Below are 16,310 nucleotides of genomic sequence, written 5' to 3' on the forward strand. Positions count from 1 at the left end.
CCACCATCCGCAACCTGTGGACGCGCCCGGTAGCTTTCAGCTAAGCTTCCCGTGATAACGTTGGGCACCACACAAGTCGGAGCTCAAAGCTCCAGCCTGTGTGGTGCTCATAGTCATCCTGTATCCCAAATACCTTTATTTGAGCCCCATATTGCGATGGTCACTAAAAAATTGCTGTTTGTGAGGTATTTTGGGAAAGGAGTAGACCCCCAGAATATTGGTCCCGAAAATGGGTACCAATTCTTGCTCTACCCCCCCAATACCTTTCATTTAATCTCCACATTGACATGGTCGGTAAATATGCCCGATTTAGGGGTGTTTTTAGGATTGGATTGATCCCCCAAACACTAAGCCCGGAAAATATATCAGCAACGTGCTCTATTCTCATATTTCTATATATCATTTATTTGAACCCCATATTGCCATTGCCCTTAAAATTGGATATCAAATTCGTTTTCTAATCTCATTTAAACTCCTTATTGCAAAAGTCAGCAAATACGTCCGGTTTGGGGTATTGGCCCTAAAAACTATGAATATTTAGTTCCACTCTCTTTAAGACCCAAATTGTCTTGGCGAGCAAATAGGTCCTGTTTGGGGGTCAACCCTCAGTGTGTTGGCCTTGAAAATATATATCGGATTCGTGTTCCACTTTAAAAACCCTCTTATTTGAGCCTCATATTGCAATAGTCAGAAATTACTTACTATTTGGATTGTGTTGGGGGGGTGGGGTGGCCCCATAGACACTTTTCCCGAATATTGATATCAAATTCGTGCTTTACTCCCAAATATCTTCATTTGAGTCCCATATTGCTATGGTCGTAAATTTGTCCCCTTTGGAGGATGTTTTTGGTGAGAGGCGGCCCCCCAAACACTTGATTCCATATTTGATTATCAGATTCGCATTCTACATTCAAATACCTTTTATTTAAGCCCCATACTTCCATGGTCAGTAAATAAGTCCAGTTTGGGAATGTTTTGGGGAAGTGGTGGAGCCCCAGAAACGTGGTCCCATATTTGGATACCAGATTCGTATTCTACGCGTAAATACCTTTCATTTGAGTCCCATATTGCCATGGTCGGTAGATATGTCCGATTGAGGGGTGTTTTGGGGTTTCTGTTGGTCCCCCTAGCACTTGGTCCGACAATTGGATATCAGATACATTTTCTTATCCTAAATACTTTTCATTTGAGTCCCATATTGTTGTGATTGGTTTAAATATATGTTTATAGGTTTTAGGGTGGGTAGCCCCCCTAGGTACCCCATCCGAAATTTGGATACCAAATATTTATTTTTAGGGTACTATATGAGCGCACACAAAATTTCGCTTAAATCGCACCACCCATCTCCGAGATCTGGCATACCGAGTAGAATACGAATCTGATATCCAAATATGGGACCATGTTTCTGGCGGTCCACCCCTTCTCCAAAACACCCCCCAAACTGGACTTATTTACTGACCATGGGAATAAGGGGCTTAAACAAAAGGAATTTGAATGTAGAATTCGAATCTGATATCTAAATATGGGACCAAGTGTTTGGGGGGCCGCCTCTCACCAAAAAAATCTCCCAAAGGGCAAAAATTTACGACCATAGCAATATGGGGCTTAAATGAAAAGCACGAATTTGATATCAATATTCGGGAAAAGTGTCTATGGGGACACCCCATCCCCACAACACCACCCAAATAGTAAGTATTTTCTGACTATTGCAATATGAGGCTCAAATAAGAGGGTTTTTAAAGTGGAACACGAATCCGATATATATTTTCAAGGCCAACTCACTGAGGGTTCGCCCATTACCCAAAACACCACCCAAGCCGGTCATGTTTGCCAACTATGGAAATATGGGACTCAAATTAAAGGTTTGTGGGAGTAGACCACTAATATGATATCAACATTAGGGGCCAACTGTCTAGCGGACGTCCCACCACCATAACAACCCCCAACTAGGACGTATTTGCTCACCAAGATAATTTGGGTCTTAAAGAGAGTGGAACTTAATATTCATAGTTTTTAGGGCCAATACCCCAAACCGGATATATTTGCTGACTTTTCCAATAAGGAGTTTAAATGAGATTAGAAAACGAATTTGATATCCAATTTTGAGGCCAATGGCAATATGGGGTTCAAATAAGTTATATATAGATATATGAGAATAGAGCACGTTGCTGATATATTTTCCGGGCTTAGTGTTTGGGGGACCAATCCAATCCCCAAAACACCCCTAAATCGGGCATATTTACCGACCAACAGCAAATTTTTAGTGACCATGGGTATATGGGGCTCAAATAAAAGTATTTGGGAGTATAATACGAATTTGATATCCAAATGTAGGACCATGTATTTATGGCATCACCTCCTTCCCTAAACACCCCCAAAGGGAAAAAATTTTCGGCCATGCCAATATGTGGCTCAAATGAAAGGTATTTAAGATTAGAAAACGAATTTGATAACCTTTTTTGGGGCCATGTGTTTGGAGGAAGCCTCATCCTGTAAACTCCTCTTAAGCCAATGGCAATATGGGGTTTAAATAAATGGTATTTCAGAGAAGAGCACGATGCTGATATTTTTTCAGGGCCAAATATCTGGGGGACCACCTCTCCCCCGAAAACACCACTAAATCAGATATCATGAGAATATCTGGCTGAAATGAAGTATTTTAAGAATGGAGTACACCTTGCATCCAAACTTAAATTCGTAGACCAATAAAGATCCTATGGGATTTAGATAAAGGCAATTATATTGTTTAACTGTTAGTCAAGTTAGCATTGAATTTCACTAAAAGATTTTTCTAGTCGAAAATAAATGTTCCAAGGAAACTTTTGTTCCATATAAAGTAAAAGAAGGTGCAGCGGAGCGGGCCCGGGTTAGCTAGTAATCTATATCGGAACGTAATATGATATAGATGTATTAATGTATAGAGATTTCGCGAATAAAATTCTTGCATTATAAATTTAGCTTTTTATCGTATTTAAGCCAGGCCGAACTGAACATGTTTTTACGGGGATTTGAAGTGACCGAAATTGGGCCACTCCGCTCCCTTCGTCCAAAATATATAAAATCCGTAAAATTCTCCCCAAGTCGTCGAATTCAAATCCTATATTTTCAATCGGCCAATATATCGCTTTGATGGTTTGCTGGAGGCTGGGGCTCCCGTCACGTACTTAGCCCTGCTTTTAAACAACCGATTCGTACTCTACCTGCAAATATAAAACATTGATATTTTGAGATTGATTGATTGACATGATAACTTATGTATTTTTTGCAATTATTGTTTAATTTTTTGAGGTACTTGTGTCTGGGGAAAATACTGCAAGTGCCCTTCGCTGTCACAGATTTTATCTCTCTAAAATTAAAATGGCACTTATCAAATTTGGCCCTGATCGGTCCAGATTTGAATATAGCTGCCATATAGACCGATCTCTTGATTGAAGGTTTTGGGCCTAAAAGGCGCATTTATTGTCCGATGTCGCCGAAATTAGGGACAGTGAGTTGTATTATGCTCTTCGACATTTTTCTGCAACTTGGCCCAAATCAGTCCAGTTTTAAAGTCTTGGACCCATAAAAGGCGCATTTATAATCCGATTTCACTGAAATTTGACACAGTACATATGTTAGGCTTTCGACATCCGTTTCGTATATGGTACAGCTCGGTTTATTTTTAGATATAGCTACTAAAAAGACAAATATTTTGTTATATACATTTGATCAATGACTTGTATTTGTTAGTATTTGGTCTAAATCGAAACATATTTCGATATAGCTGCTGCTGCTAGGTATGCATTTTTCGTCGGATTTTGACGAAAGGTGGTTTACATATATACGCGAGGTGGTGGGTATCCAAAGTTCGGCCCGGCCGAACTTAACGCCTTTTTACTTGTTATTTAATAAATCATAGCATATCTTAGATTGAAATATGTTTTTTACATATGTATCACTTCTTCGGCTGGTGCATATAGTGATAACAAAAAATGTGCAAAGATAACAATATTTTTGGCACTTACATCTTTTTCCCTGTCACATAAATGACCTTGTTTTAAGTAATTTAGAGATAAGTTCAATTAATGCCATTGTTTGAAAGTGAGCTGGGAGTTTCAATTTAAATCCGATTTCAATGCAATTTAGAACAGAAAATCCCATTAAACAACTACACATTTATTCCAACTTTCGTCCTTTTCCGACCATATTTGGATATAGCTGTGGTATAGACCGATCTACCGATTTATATGCTGAAGCTCATATATTATCCGATTCCTATGCATTTTGGAACAGTGAATTATATAAATCCTCGTGACATACAGACAGAATATGGATCAGATGAGACTATATGTGGGTATAGCTGCTATTAAAATGGCACTTTGTTTTTATTGTAAAATGATAACGGCTTGGATTATTGACACAAAATTTTGACACAGGTGGAAACGTCAGTTATCGATTCCTATTAAAAACTGAAAATCCCAAAATTTGGCACTTTAATCTTTTTGGCGGTAAGGGGACGATATGTTCGTGTCTGTGACACTATACGTCGACAAATATGCTTTCTCTTTAAGATCTTATTATATTTTGGCACCTCAATAAAAAAAAGCAAGTAAAAGCGTGCTAAGTTCGGCCGGGCCGGACCCTCCACCAAGGATCGCATTTGTCGAGTTCTTTTCCCGTTATCTCTTTTTAGGCAAAAAAGGATATAAGAAAAAATTTGCTTTGCTATTAGAGCGATATTAAGATATGGTCCGGTTTGGACCACAATTATATTATAAGTTGGAGACCTGTGTATGTTATTATGTTAAGAGTTTTACAACGAATAAAAAATTTATTTTTTCTATTTATACAATATGACAAATTTACAAAAGCAAACAAACTATGTTCTGTTTTAATTACTCAATACAAAGTAGTATATTAGGTTGTTCATTCTCTTTCTTCAACACCCCCACTAGATTGAACTCCTAATCCCATCAGCTCACAGCAATGTAAGTGTCTTATTCTTGATAAAGGTTTCGTAAGGACATCGGCGACCATATCATTAGTGTTTATGTATTCGATAGCTATTTTTTATCTTCGACTAATTCCCTCACGAAATGGTGTCTTATATCAATATGCTTTGATCGTGCATGGTATGTGCTATTATTGGTCAAATTTATCGCACTTTGGTTGTCACATTTAATTTTGATAAAAGAAGAATTTCCCAATTCTTTGAACAAGGATCCCAACCATAATGCTTCTTGTGCAGATGCTGATACTGCCATATATTCTGCTTCAGTTGTTGATAATGCGGTGGTTGACTGTTTCTTTGAATTCCAGGAAATACTCCCATTTTGAAACATGAAAACGTATCCTGAAGTAGACTTCCTTTCATCAAGGTCACCTGCCCAATCTGCATCAGAAAATCCTTGTAGATACTCATTATTGTCTTTTGAAAATTGAAGCTTATAATCCACTGTGCCTTTAAGGTATCTCATTACACGTTTAACTGCTTCCCAGTGTGGTTTTCCATTATTATTGTTATATCTTGACAAAACCCCCACTGCGTATGATATATCTGGACGACAGACTTGTGCAGCATATGTCAAACTTCCTACAGCTTCTTGATACGGCACGTTACAAGTTTCACTCTCCTTTGATGAACACATATCCTTCGTTAGTTTTTGATTTACATCCAATGGCGTAGAAACAGAATTGCAATTTTGCATATTAAACTTTTTCAATACATTTTTGATAAACAGTTCTTGATCTATCCACAATTATCCGTTTTCTCTATCTCTTGTGATTCTCATTCCCAGAATATACTGCGCTTCACCAATATCTTTCATTTTGAAACCTTCTGATAGTTCTTTCTTAATATTCATTTTAGAATCGTTGTTGTTGGTAAAAATCAAACTATCGTCAACATATATTGCAACGTATGTTATTTCAAATTCATTTAATTTGTAGTAGACGCAAGGTTCGGTTTTAGACTAAGTAAGACCAATTTTCTTTAAAGTTTCGTCTAACTTCTTATTCCAAATTCGACTAGCTTGTTTAAGACCATATAACGATTTCCGTAGCTTACAAACTTTCCCATCGTTTTCTTTAAGGCCTTCCGGTATTTTCATATAAATTTCTTCGCTCAAGTCGCTTTGAAGGAACGCCGTTATTACATCCATTTGGTCTATGTCAAGATTATGTTGCACTGCCAAACTTAAAAGGAGACGTATTGAGGAATATCTCACCACTGGAGAGAAGGTTTCCTCATAATCTATCCCATACTTTTGAGAATACCCCTTCACGACAAGTCTAGCTTTATATCTCTCAATTTCACAATTCGAATTGCGTTTTATTTTGAAACACCATTTACTATCAATTGGTTTTTTTTTTCTTTTGGCAAGTCAGTTATTTCCCAAGTTCGATTCTGTAACAAGGCTTGTATTTCGTCATCCATTGCCTTTTTCCATTCTTGTTTATTAATTCCTTCTAGTGCTTGTTGTACGGTCTTGGGTTCCTCATCTTCATCTGATGTATGACATGCATTTCCATATCTACTTACCGGCTTTGAAGTTCTTGTAGATTTTCGTAAATTTTTCGACGGTGCGATTTCAACTTCTGATGATATCGGATTTACATTCTCAGATTCATTTGCAGGCCCATGAGGTAATGAACCATTCGCTTCGTCCGAGTAGTATTCAGATTCTGAATTATCTTGCTCATTTTGATCTTCTTCAGCTGTTTTATCATTTGAGTCTTGCAAGGTATCGTTTAAATCGTCATCATCAGATATTTCCCCCACTGAATCACAACGGCGAAAACTATAAAATGGATCGTCATTTTTAGGCACATCTTCACAGAATTGATTCTCCAAAAATTTAACGTCTCTGCTCAATACGATGTTATATTTCTCAGGATCATAAAAACGGTAAGTTTTCTTATGATCACCGTAACCAACAAATATTGCTTCTTTCCCCTTTAAATCCAGTTTCTTCCTTTTTTGTTTAGGGATGTGTATCACGGCTTTGCATCCAAAAACTCTCAGATACTTTAAACAAGGTTTTTTACCAGACCAAACCTCTTCCGGCGAAACATCGTTGAGTATTTTGGTTGGAATCAGGTTAATTAAATGAACTGCGGTGTTTGCTGCTTCAGCCCAAAACTTTTTTGGCAAACAAGACTGAGCTAAAAGACATCTCGTTTTCTCAACTATGGTACGGTTCATTCTTTCGGATACACCGTTTTGCTGAGGTGAATATGGTACCGTAGTCTGATGATAAATGCCGTTATCAATCATTATCCGCTTCATTTTTCCATTGCAAAATTCTGTGCCGTTGTCACTTCTTAAGGATTTAATTTTTCTTCCTGTTTGATTTTCAACATAATTTTTGAATTCAACAAACTTATCAGCAACCTCAGATTTTCGTTTCAAAAAATAAATAAATACTTTTCTTGAGAAGTCGTCGATAAATGTAAGAATATATTGCGAACCACCAATTGAAGATGTCTCCATTGGACCACAGAGATCAGTATGTATTAAATCTAGTGTACCACCAACTCTTGTTCCCGTGTCGTTAAAAGGATTTCTTGATATCTTACATTTTAAGCAAGAGATGCCGTTATCATTGCTTATTTCACAGTTCACACCTAGAACAGCTCCTGAAGCCATTTTTCTCAACGTTTCATTATTTACATGGCCGATTCGCTTATGCCACAAATTGCTTTCTTCAACTTTTCTTTGAGATATCATAGATTTGTTACTTGAAATATTCATACGAAACATTCCATCTACCAAATCTCCAGTAACAATGGTTTTGCCACTATCATTGATAACTTTGCAACCTTTTCCGTTAAATACAACTTTGTATCCGTTTTCAACAATTTTTGAAACTGACAGTAGGTTAATGCACAAATCAGGAACATGAAGAACATCTTTGAACGAAATGTTTTCCCTGGAGTTTCCTACTGCCGAAACCATGTCAACATTTCCAATTTCATCAACACTCATTGTGGTGTTATTTGCAATTATTACTTCTGTTTTCTTTTCTTCATATCGACTACTAAACAATTCCGAACTTGAACACATGTGGGCAGTTGCACCCGAATCAAAAAACCAGTCATTGTTATTTAGATTACGTACCGAAAAAGCTCCCATCGCAGAATTTCCGCTCTCGTATTTTTTAAATGTTTTCTTGATTGACTTGCTAGGACATTTGGCAGCAATATGACCATATTGATTGCAATTGTAACATTTTAGTCCTTTGTTATTTTTTCCAACTCTCTTTTTGTTACCTGCAAGCGCCATTTCGGTTCCTTCAATCTTAACATCCTGCAATATCTTTAGTTTTATGGCATCTCCTGTAATCTTAATACCTGAACTTTGGATTCCCATAATCATTGGGTTATACTCGTCGGGCAATCCAGCCAGAAGCATTGATCCAATCCATTCTTCATCCATATGAAGTCCAACAGCTCGCAATTTATGGGCGGAGTTGATTATTTCATTCACATATTCTTCAACGTTTGTGCAATCTTTCAATTTTGTTGAACAGAATTTTTGAATTAATCCAACTCTCCTTACCAAACCATTGTCTTCATAAACTGTGGCTAATGCAGTCCAAATTTCCTTCGCACTACCACATTCTCGGATATGGGGATAAACAGATTTGTCAACCAATAAGATTAATTCCCCCTTTGCTTGGATATTCTTATCCTCTTTTTCTTCTGTGTCTTGAAGGGATTTCCACAGACCTTTCATTTGAAAATATGCCTCAACTGCAAACTTCCAGTCTTCAAAGTTTTCACTTCCACGAAGTTTTTCCAATTGCATATTCGTTGCCATCTTGTGCTCAAGACCTCGTTATAAATCACAGAATTACCCTTATTTTCGATCTTAAAACGCGGAAGGGCCCATAACCTGTTATTATGTTAAGAGTTTTACAACGAATAAAAAATTTATTTTTTCTATTTATACAATATGACAAATTTACAAAAGCAAACAAACTATGTTCTGTTTTAAATACTCAATACAAAGTAGTATATTAGGTTGTTCATTCTCTTTCTTCAACAGTGTAAAATGTCATCCAATTTGAATAAGAATTGCGCCCTTTGGAGGCTCAAGAAATAAAATAGAGAGATCGATTTATATGGGAGCTGTATCGGGCTATAGACAGATTCAGACCATAATAAACACGTATGTTGATGGTTATAGGAGGATCCGTCGTACAAAATTTCAGGCAAATCGGATAATAATTGCGACCTCTAGAGGCTCAAGAAGTCAAGATCCCAGATCGGTTTATATGGCAGCTATATCAGGTTATGAACCAATTTGATCCATACTTGGCACAGTTGTTGAATATAATAACAAAACACGTCGTGCGAAATTTCATTCCAATCGGATAAGAATTGCGCACTCTAGAGGCTCAAGAAGTCAAGACCCAAGATCGGTTTATATGGCAGCTATATCAGGTTATAAACCGATTTGAACCATACTTGGCACAATTGTTGGATATCAAAACAAAATACTACGTGCAAAATTTCGTTCCAATCGGATAAGAATTGCGTACTCTAGAGGCTCAAGAAGTCAAGACCCAAGATGGCAGCTATATCAAAACATGGACCGATATGGCCCATTTACAATACCAGCCGACCTACACTAGTAAGAAGTATTTGTGCAAAATTTCAAGCGGCTAGGTTTACCCCTTCGGAAGTTAGCGTGCTTTCGACAGACAGACAGACGGACGGACATGGCGAGATCGACATAAAATGTCGCGACGATCAAAAATATATATATATATATACTTTATGGTGTCTCAGACGAATATTTCGATTAGTTACAAATAGTATGACGAAATTAGTATACCCCCCATCCTATGGTGGAGGGTATAAAAACAAATAAAAAGGCGACCTTTCATCAAAATCCGGTTAAAATTGCATACATTATGTCCCATAGCAATATATATCGAAATATGATCCGATTTGAACCAAATACTAATAAGTAAAGTTATTGTTTAATTATGTATAACAAAATATTAATTTTTTTAAGGATTTTAGTATAAAAGTAAACCGATCTGACTCATAAAAAATATGGATGTCGAAAACGTAAGTCAATGTGTCAAATTTCAGTTAAATCGGATTATAAATGCGCCTTTTTTGGGGCTAAGACTTTAAATCGAGATATCGGTCTATAAGGCAGCTATATGCAAATCTTGATCGATCTAGACCAAATTGCAGAAATATGTGGAGGGGCTTAACTCAACTCTCTGTCCCAAATTTCAGCAACATCGGTTAATAAATGCTCATTTTAAGGGCCCAGCTATATCCAAATCTGGACCGATTTGAGTGAAATTGAAGAAGGATGTCGAAGGGCCTAACAGAACCTACTGTCCCAAATTGCGGCGACATCGGACAATAAATGCGCTTTTTATGGCCCCAAAACCTAAAACCGAGAGATCGGTCTATATGGCAGCAATATCCAAATCTGTATCGATCTGTGCCATAATACAGAAGTATTTCAAGGGTTTTAACTTAACTCACTGTCCCAAATTTCGGCGACACCGGACAATCAATGCGCCTTTTATGGTCCTAAGACCCTACATCGGAGGATCGGTCTATATGGCAGCTATATCCAAATCTGGACCGATCTGGGCCAAATTGACGAATAATGTCGAAGGGCCTAACACAACTCTACGTCTCAAATTTCATCAAAATCGGATAGTAAATGTTGCTTTTATGGGCCTAAGACCCTAAATCGGAGGATCGGTCTATATGGCAGCTATATCCAAATCTGGACCGATCTGGGCCAAATTGACGAAATATGTCGAAGGGTCTAACACAACTCACTGTCCCAAATTTCAGCAAAATCGGATAATAAATGTGACTTTTATGGGCCTAAGACCCTAAATTGGAGGATCGGTCTATATGGCAGCTATATTCAAATTTGGACGGATCTGAGCCAAATTGACGATGGCTATCGAGGGACCTAACACAACTCACTGTCCCAAATTTCAGTAAAATCGGTTAATAAATGTGGCTTTTATTGGCCTAAGACCCTAAATCGGCGGATCGGTCTATATGGGGGCTATATCAAGATATAGGCCGATATAGCCCATCTTCGAGCTTAACCTGCTTATGAACAAAAAAAGAATCTGTGCAAAGTTTTTGAAGACTGTGGAGTGATTTCAACAGACAGACGGATGAACATGTCTAGATCGTCTTAGATTTTTACGCTGATCAAGAATATATTTACTTTATAGGGTCGGAAATGGATATTTCGATGTGTTGCAAACGGAATGACAAAATGAATATACCCCCATCCTTGGGTGGTGGGTATAAAAAACATTACAGCACGTTAAAAATGAAACATCATGAAAGCAAAGAAGCACGAAAAATGCTTTGGAACTCTTTTCTTGCACTCAATCGGCTTTGCTCTGCTCTGCTCGTCGTTCAGTATGTTATGCACAAGCCTATTTGTATTGACATATATGTAACCAGTTTTCTCGCACTCACAACCTTTATCGCATTGTCAATTCGGACCGTTTATACGTGTTATGTTTCAAAACGACTTATAGAGGGTATAGAAAAAATTCAAGTTCAACAGAAACAAAACATTCGATAAAGCAACGTCAGACAATTTATTTTACTAACCTGCAAGAAGAATATTAATCCCAGAAGTCTAATAATAAAAGTGTTTTAATATCTAAATTACGATACAATAAAAAAAACCTACCTTCGAGTTGATACCAATAGCATTATTCGGATCTACCAAATGCTTGATATTACTTTTATAGAACCATACATTTGTTTTATGATATTAGGTTCCAGAAAGTTCGGCCAGTGACCAACTGATAAGAAAATGTTTAAGGCCAATTTCTTTTTGTATCGTTTTATCTAAATTCATTTTTATCTTTTTTGCGTAGAACTAAAATTTACATTTTTTCTTTGATTTTGGACATTAATATTCGATGGTAGGTACTAAGATATACTGCGATCTATCCTTTGGCACAGATGGAGGTACGGTTGTGGGCTTTCTATATGATGTTGGAGTTGAAAGTGGTGTTGATGTGGTGGTTGTATTAGTAGTAGGTGATGCAGTTGTGGAGGAAGTTGTTGAAGCAGTAGTAGGTGGTAATGCATTGGTGGTTGTTGTAGGGTTCTCCGTTGTTGTCTGAGGTGTGGTGGTAGGCTTTGGGGTTGTGGTCGTCGTAGTTGTCGTCGTCGCCATTGTTGTTGTCGAAGGCATTGTGTTCGTTGTTGTAGGCAACACAGTGGTGGTTGTTGCGGTCGCCATTGTTGTGGTAGTTGTCACAGTGTCATCTATTGCACAAGCTGTATACTTAACCTCCTCTTTTACACACAATTCAAATGTCTCATCGAAGTATCGACCTTCAGGACATTCATTTCTCCCAATTTCTTCACCATGTTGGCACATGGCATAACCCCTACAGCCATCACCCTGTACATTAACCATTTCGATGCGATCCGTGCCTTTGGTAACACATCGATCGAAGGAACACGAAACATTTGCTCGTGGCAAACATTGACCACCTTCTTGGGAATCGAAAAACCTGCCCACCGGACACTTGCCATGGATCTTATCAAAACCGCCACCCTCTTTTTTAGCACTACAATAATAATAACCGTTACAGCTGATACCATCCGAAATAAAGACACCATCACTGTAGCATGGCACATTGGGGGGATTTTCGGGTTCTTTCTCACTACACTCCACATTTTGAGGCAGATCACAGATACCTTTTTGGGCATTGAAATAAAAACCCTTTGAACAGCTACCATTATGCAACTGCGAGTTCCAACAGGTTTGATACTCCTGACATGTTTCGGGTACCTTAATGAAGACCCCCTCGGGGACAATGTTACAATAGTCCTCTGGCAGCATTTCGATGTTGCAGGAAAAATCCTTAACGCAGTTTAAGGTTTCCGGATTAAAGAACATATCATTACCGCAAACGCCTGGCTTACCTTCGCCATTCTCACAGTAGTAATAGCCATTGCAGGAGTATGGGTCAGGTGTAAATACCTTATGTTTCCCCAAACAGGGCTGGCTTGAAAGGCACTTAATACACTCAGGCTCTACACAATGCCCGGTGTTGCGATCGAACCATAGATTATCTGCACATGTGAACTTGAAACCGTGGCCATTTCTGCATTCTATGTGAACACTGCAGGAACTGGGATCCTTGAGTTTTGTTCCATCTGCCACTAATGTGCATAGATGCTCAGGATCAAAATTTTCCCCATTTTGACCCAGAACTTGGCAGGTAAAGAGAAGTAGGATTAGTAATAAAAATGTAGGAAAGGATACTCCAAAATTTTTAACTGAAAGATAAGAGAAAAAGGTAAACTTTTAATGAAATAAAACGTAACAATTTTGTCAGAAGCTACACTCAAAAATTAGAATGGAATGGCAAAATTTGGGCGGAGCCGACTGTGCAAGATCTTAGACACTTACACTAAAGCATCAAATTGGGCGTTAACACTGGATGCTTACTCTTAAACTGACCTGATTTTAATAAATAAAGATATCATGACAATCAAGAATATGAAAACTTTGTTGGGTCTCAAGTCAATGTTTCGATGAGTTATAGACGTTAGGACAAAATATAACAAATTTGCCAACAATGTAATCTGTACTTTGTATACAAATGAACAAGTATATGGTAGACGGTCAAGGCTATCAGGAAATGATTCTGATTCGATTGGTTAACGTTTGTTGTTGTTATCATTTTGTTGTCTACACATCGGATACAAAATGTTTAAAGAACAGAACAGATCTCTATCTTTACCTCAAAATTTGTTTTTATTTTTACTCTACACCCGAAGACTTTTCATGTTTGGTTCCGATCAGTCTACATGTTTGTCGCTCGAACCACAAGTTGTGACAGATAGCTTAGTAAAATATACTCTGCTTATATCTGCATCAAATATATATTTTTAGGATAGACAAGGCAATTTTTATTCCAAAATCAGAAAAACTGCATCGCGAAAGTTAATCAATTTTATCCTATTAGTTTGTCATCCTTTATGATAAAGACTCTAGAGAGGTTGATGCATAGTGTATAATGAACCCGTGGTCAGAAAAGGGTACTTCATTTTTTAATTTTTCTGTATCCGAAGGGTAGGAGTAGAGTGGGGGCGGGGCGGACCCTCCCCCTAACTCTTACTTTCAATAACGCCAGATTAACCTTTGTTTGCATTTTTATATAAACATAAAAACAAGCAAAAACCTCTCTAAGTTCGACCGGGCCGAACGTACACACCACCTCTTGTATAAATGTAAACCAACTTTCCGGTGAAAAATGCACACCAGGTATATCGAAATATGGTCTAATTTGGAGCAAATTCGGCACGGACATTGAGTGGTCTAATAAGAACAAGTCATTGTTCAATTTTGTAAAACAAAATATTGGCTCTTTTTGGTAGCTTTATCCAAATATAGACCAATCTGAACCATATCACTGTGTGAAATTTCAACGAAATCGGATTAAGAATGCGCCATTTATGGGGCCAAGACTTTAAATCTAGAGATCGGTCTATATGGCAGCTGTATCCAAATTTGGACCGATCTAGGCGACATTGTAGAGGGATGTCGAAGGGTCTAACTCAGCTCACTGTTCCCAATTTTGGCAAATCGGACAATAAATGCGTATTTTATGGGCCCCAGAACTTTAATCGAGAGATCGGTCTATATGGCAGCTATATTCATATCTGGACCTATCTGGGCCACATTGCAGAAAGTTGAAGGCTATAACACAACTCACTGTCCCAAATTTCGGCGAAATCGGATAAAAAATTTGGTTTTTATGGGACTAAGACCTTAAATCGGTCCAGATATAGTTCGATATAGCCTCGAACTTAACCAGCTAATTGACAAAAAAGAGACCGAGTAAAGTTTCAGCTCAATATCTCTATTTTTATACCCTCCACCATAATTTCGTTATACTATTTGTAACTACTCGAAATATTCGTCTGAGACCCCATAAAGTATATATATTTTTGATCGTCGCGACATTTTATGTCGATCTAGCCATGTCTGTCCGTCTGTCTGTCGAAAGCACGCTAACTTCCGAAGAAGTAAAGCTAGCCGCAGGAAATTTTGCACAAATACTTCTTATTAGTGTAGGTCGGCTGGTATTGTAAATGGGTCATACCGGTCCATGTTTTGATATAGCTGCCATATAAACCGATCTTGGGTCTTGACTTCTTGAGCCTCTAGAGTGCGCAATTCTTATCCGATTGGAATGAAAGTTTGCACGACGTCTTTTGTTGTGATATGCAACAATTATGCCATGTTTGAACCAAATCGGTGCATAACCTGATATAGCTGCCGTATAAACCGATCTTGGGTCTTGACTTCTTGAGCCTCTAGAGTGCGCAATTATTATCCGATTTGAATGAATTTTTGCACGAAGTACTTTGTTCTGATATCCAACAACTCTGTCAAGTATGGTTCAAATCGGTTTATAACCTGATATAGCTGTCATATAAACAGATCTAGGTACTGAGCTTCTAGAGGGCGCAATTCCTATCCGATTTGGCTGAAATTTTTAATGACGTATTTTATTCTTACTTTCAACAACTGTGTCAAATAAGGTTCAAATCGGTTCATAACCTGATATAGCTGCCATATAACCCTCTCAAATAGGAAGAGGTCAAGATCCGAGATAGGTTTAAATGGGAGCTATTTCAGGTTATGAACCGATTTGAACCGTGCTTGTTACAGTTATTGACGGTCAAACCAAATCGGATAATTATTGCGCCTTGTTCAAGCTAAAGAAGTGAAGATCCCTGATGGGTTTATATGGGAGCTTTATCAGGGTCGATATGCATGGCCAAACCAAAACTCTTCATGCAAAACTTCAGCCAAATCGATGATAAATGCGCTCTCTAGAAGCTGAAGAAGTCAAGATCCGAGATCGGTTTATATGGGAACTATATTAGGTTATGGACCGATTTGAACCATACTTGGTACATTTATGATGGTCAAACTAAAACACTTTTTTCAAAATATCAGCCACTTCGAATAAAATTTGCGCCCTCTAATAGTTTTTATGGCAGCTATATCAAAACATAAGCCAATATATCCCATTTACAATTCTAACTGACTCACACTAATAGGAAGTATTTATGAAAAATTTCATGCCCCTGGCTTTATTCCTTCGAAAGTTTGCGTGCTTTCGACTAACGGACGAACAGGGCTAATTCGACTAAGATTGTCAAGACGATCTAGAGTATAAATACTTTGTTGCGCCCTAGATCAATATTTCGATGTGTTACAAACGGAATGACGAAATTAGTATACGCCCCATTATATGGTGGAGGGTACAAGAAGT

General features: G+C 37.8%; 2 protein-coding genes across 2 annotated transcripts in view; both read right to left on the reverse strand.

Moving 5' to 3' along the window:
* Nucleotides 1–5,042: 5,042 nt before the first annotated feature.
* LOC131995982 (uncharacterized) lies at nucleotides 5,043–5,687 on the reverse strand. The gene has a single exon (XM_059365357.1). The coding sequence runs from the start codon at nucleotides 5,685–5,687 to the stop codon at nucleotides 5,043–5,045; it is 645 nt and encodes a 214-aa protein (XP_059221340.1).
* Nucleotides 5,688–11,826: 6,139 nt separating this feature from the next.
* LOC106094520 (peritrophin-44) overlaps nucleotides 11,827–16,310 on the reverse strand; it is a 33,919-nt gene continuing 29,435 nt past the window's right edge. The window contains exon 2 of the mRNA XM_013261743.2: nucleotides 11,827–13,296. Within this exon, the coding sequence (XP_013117197.2) occupies nucleotides 11,912–13,296 (1,385 nt within the window). The 3' untranslated portion in view covers nucleotides 11,827–11,911. The remainder of the gene's footprint in view (nucleotides 13,297–16,310) is intronic.

Source organism: Stomoxys calcitrans, chromosome 1, assembly GCF_963082655.1.
Source record: "Stomoxys calcitrans chromosome 1, idStoCalc2.1, whole genome shotgun sequence".
NCBI classification, from domain to species: Eukaryota; Metazoa; Arthropoda; class Insecta; order Diptera; family Muscidae; genus Stomoxys; species Stomoxys calcitrans.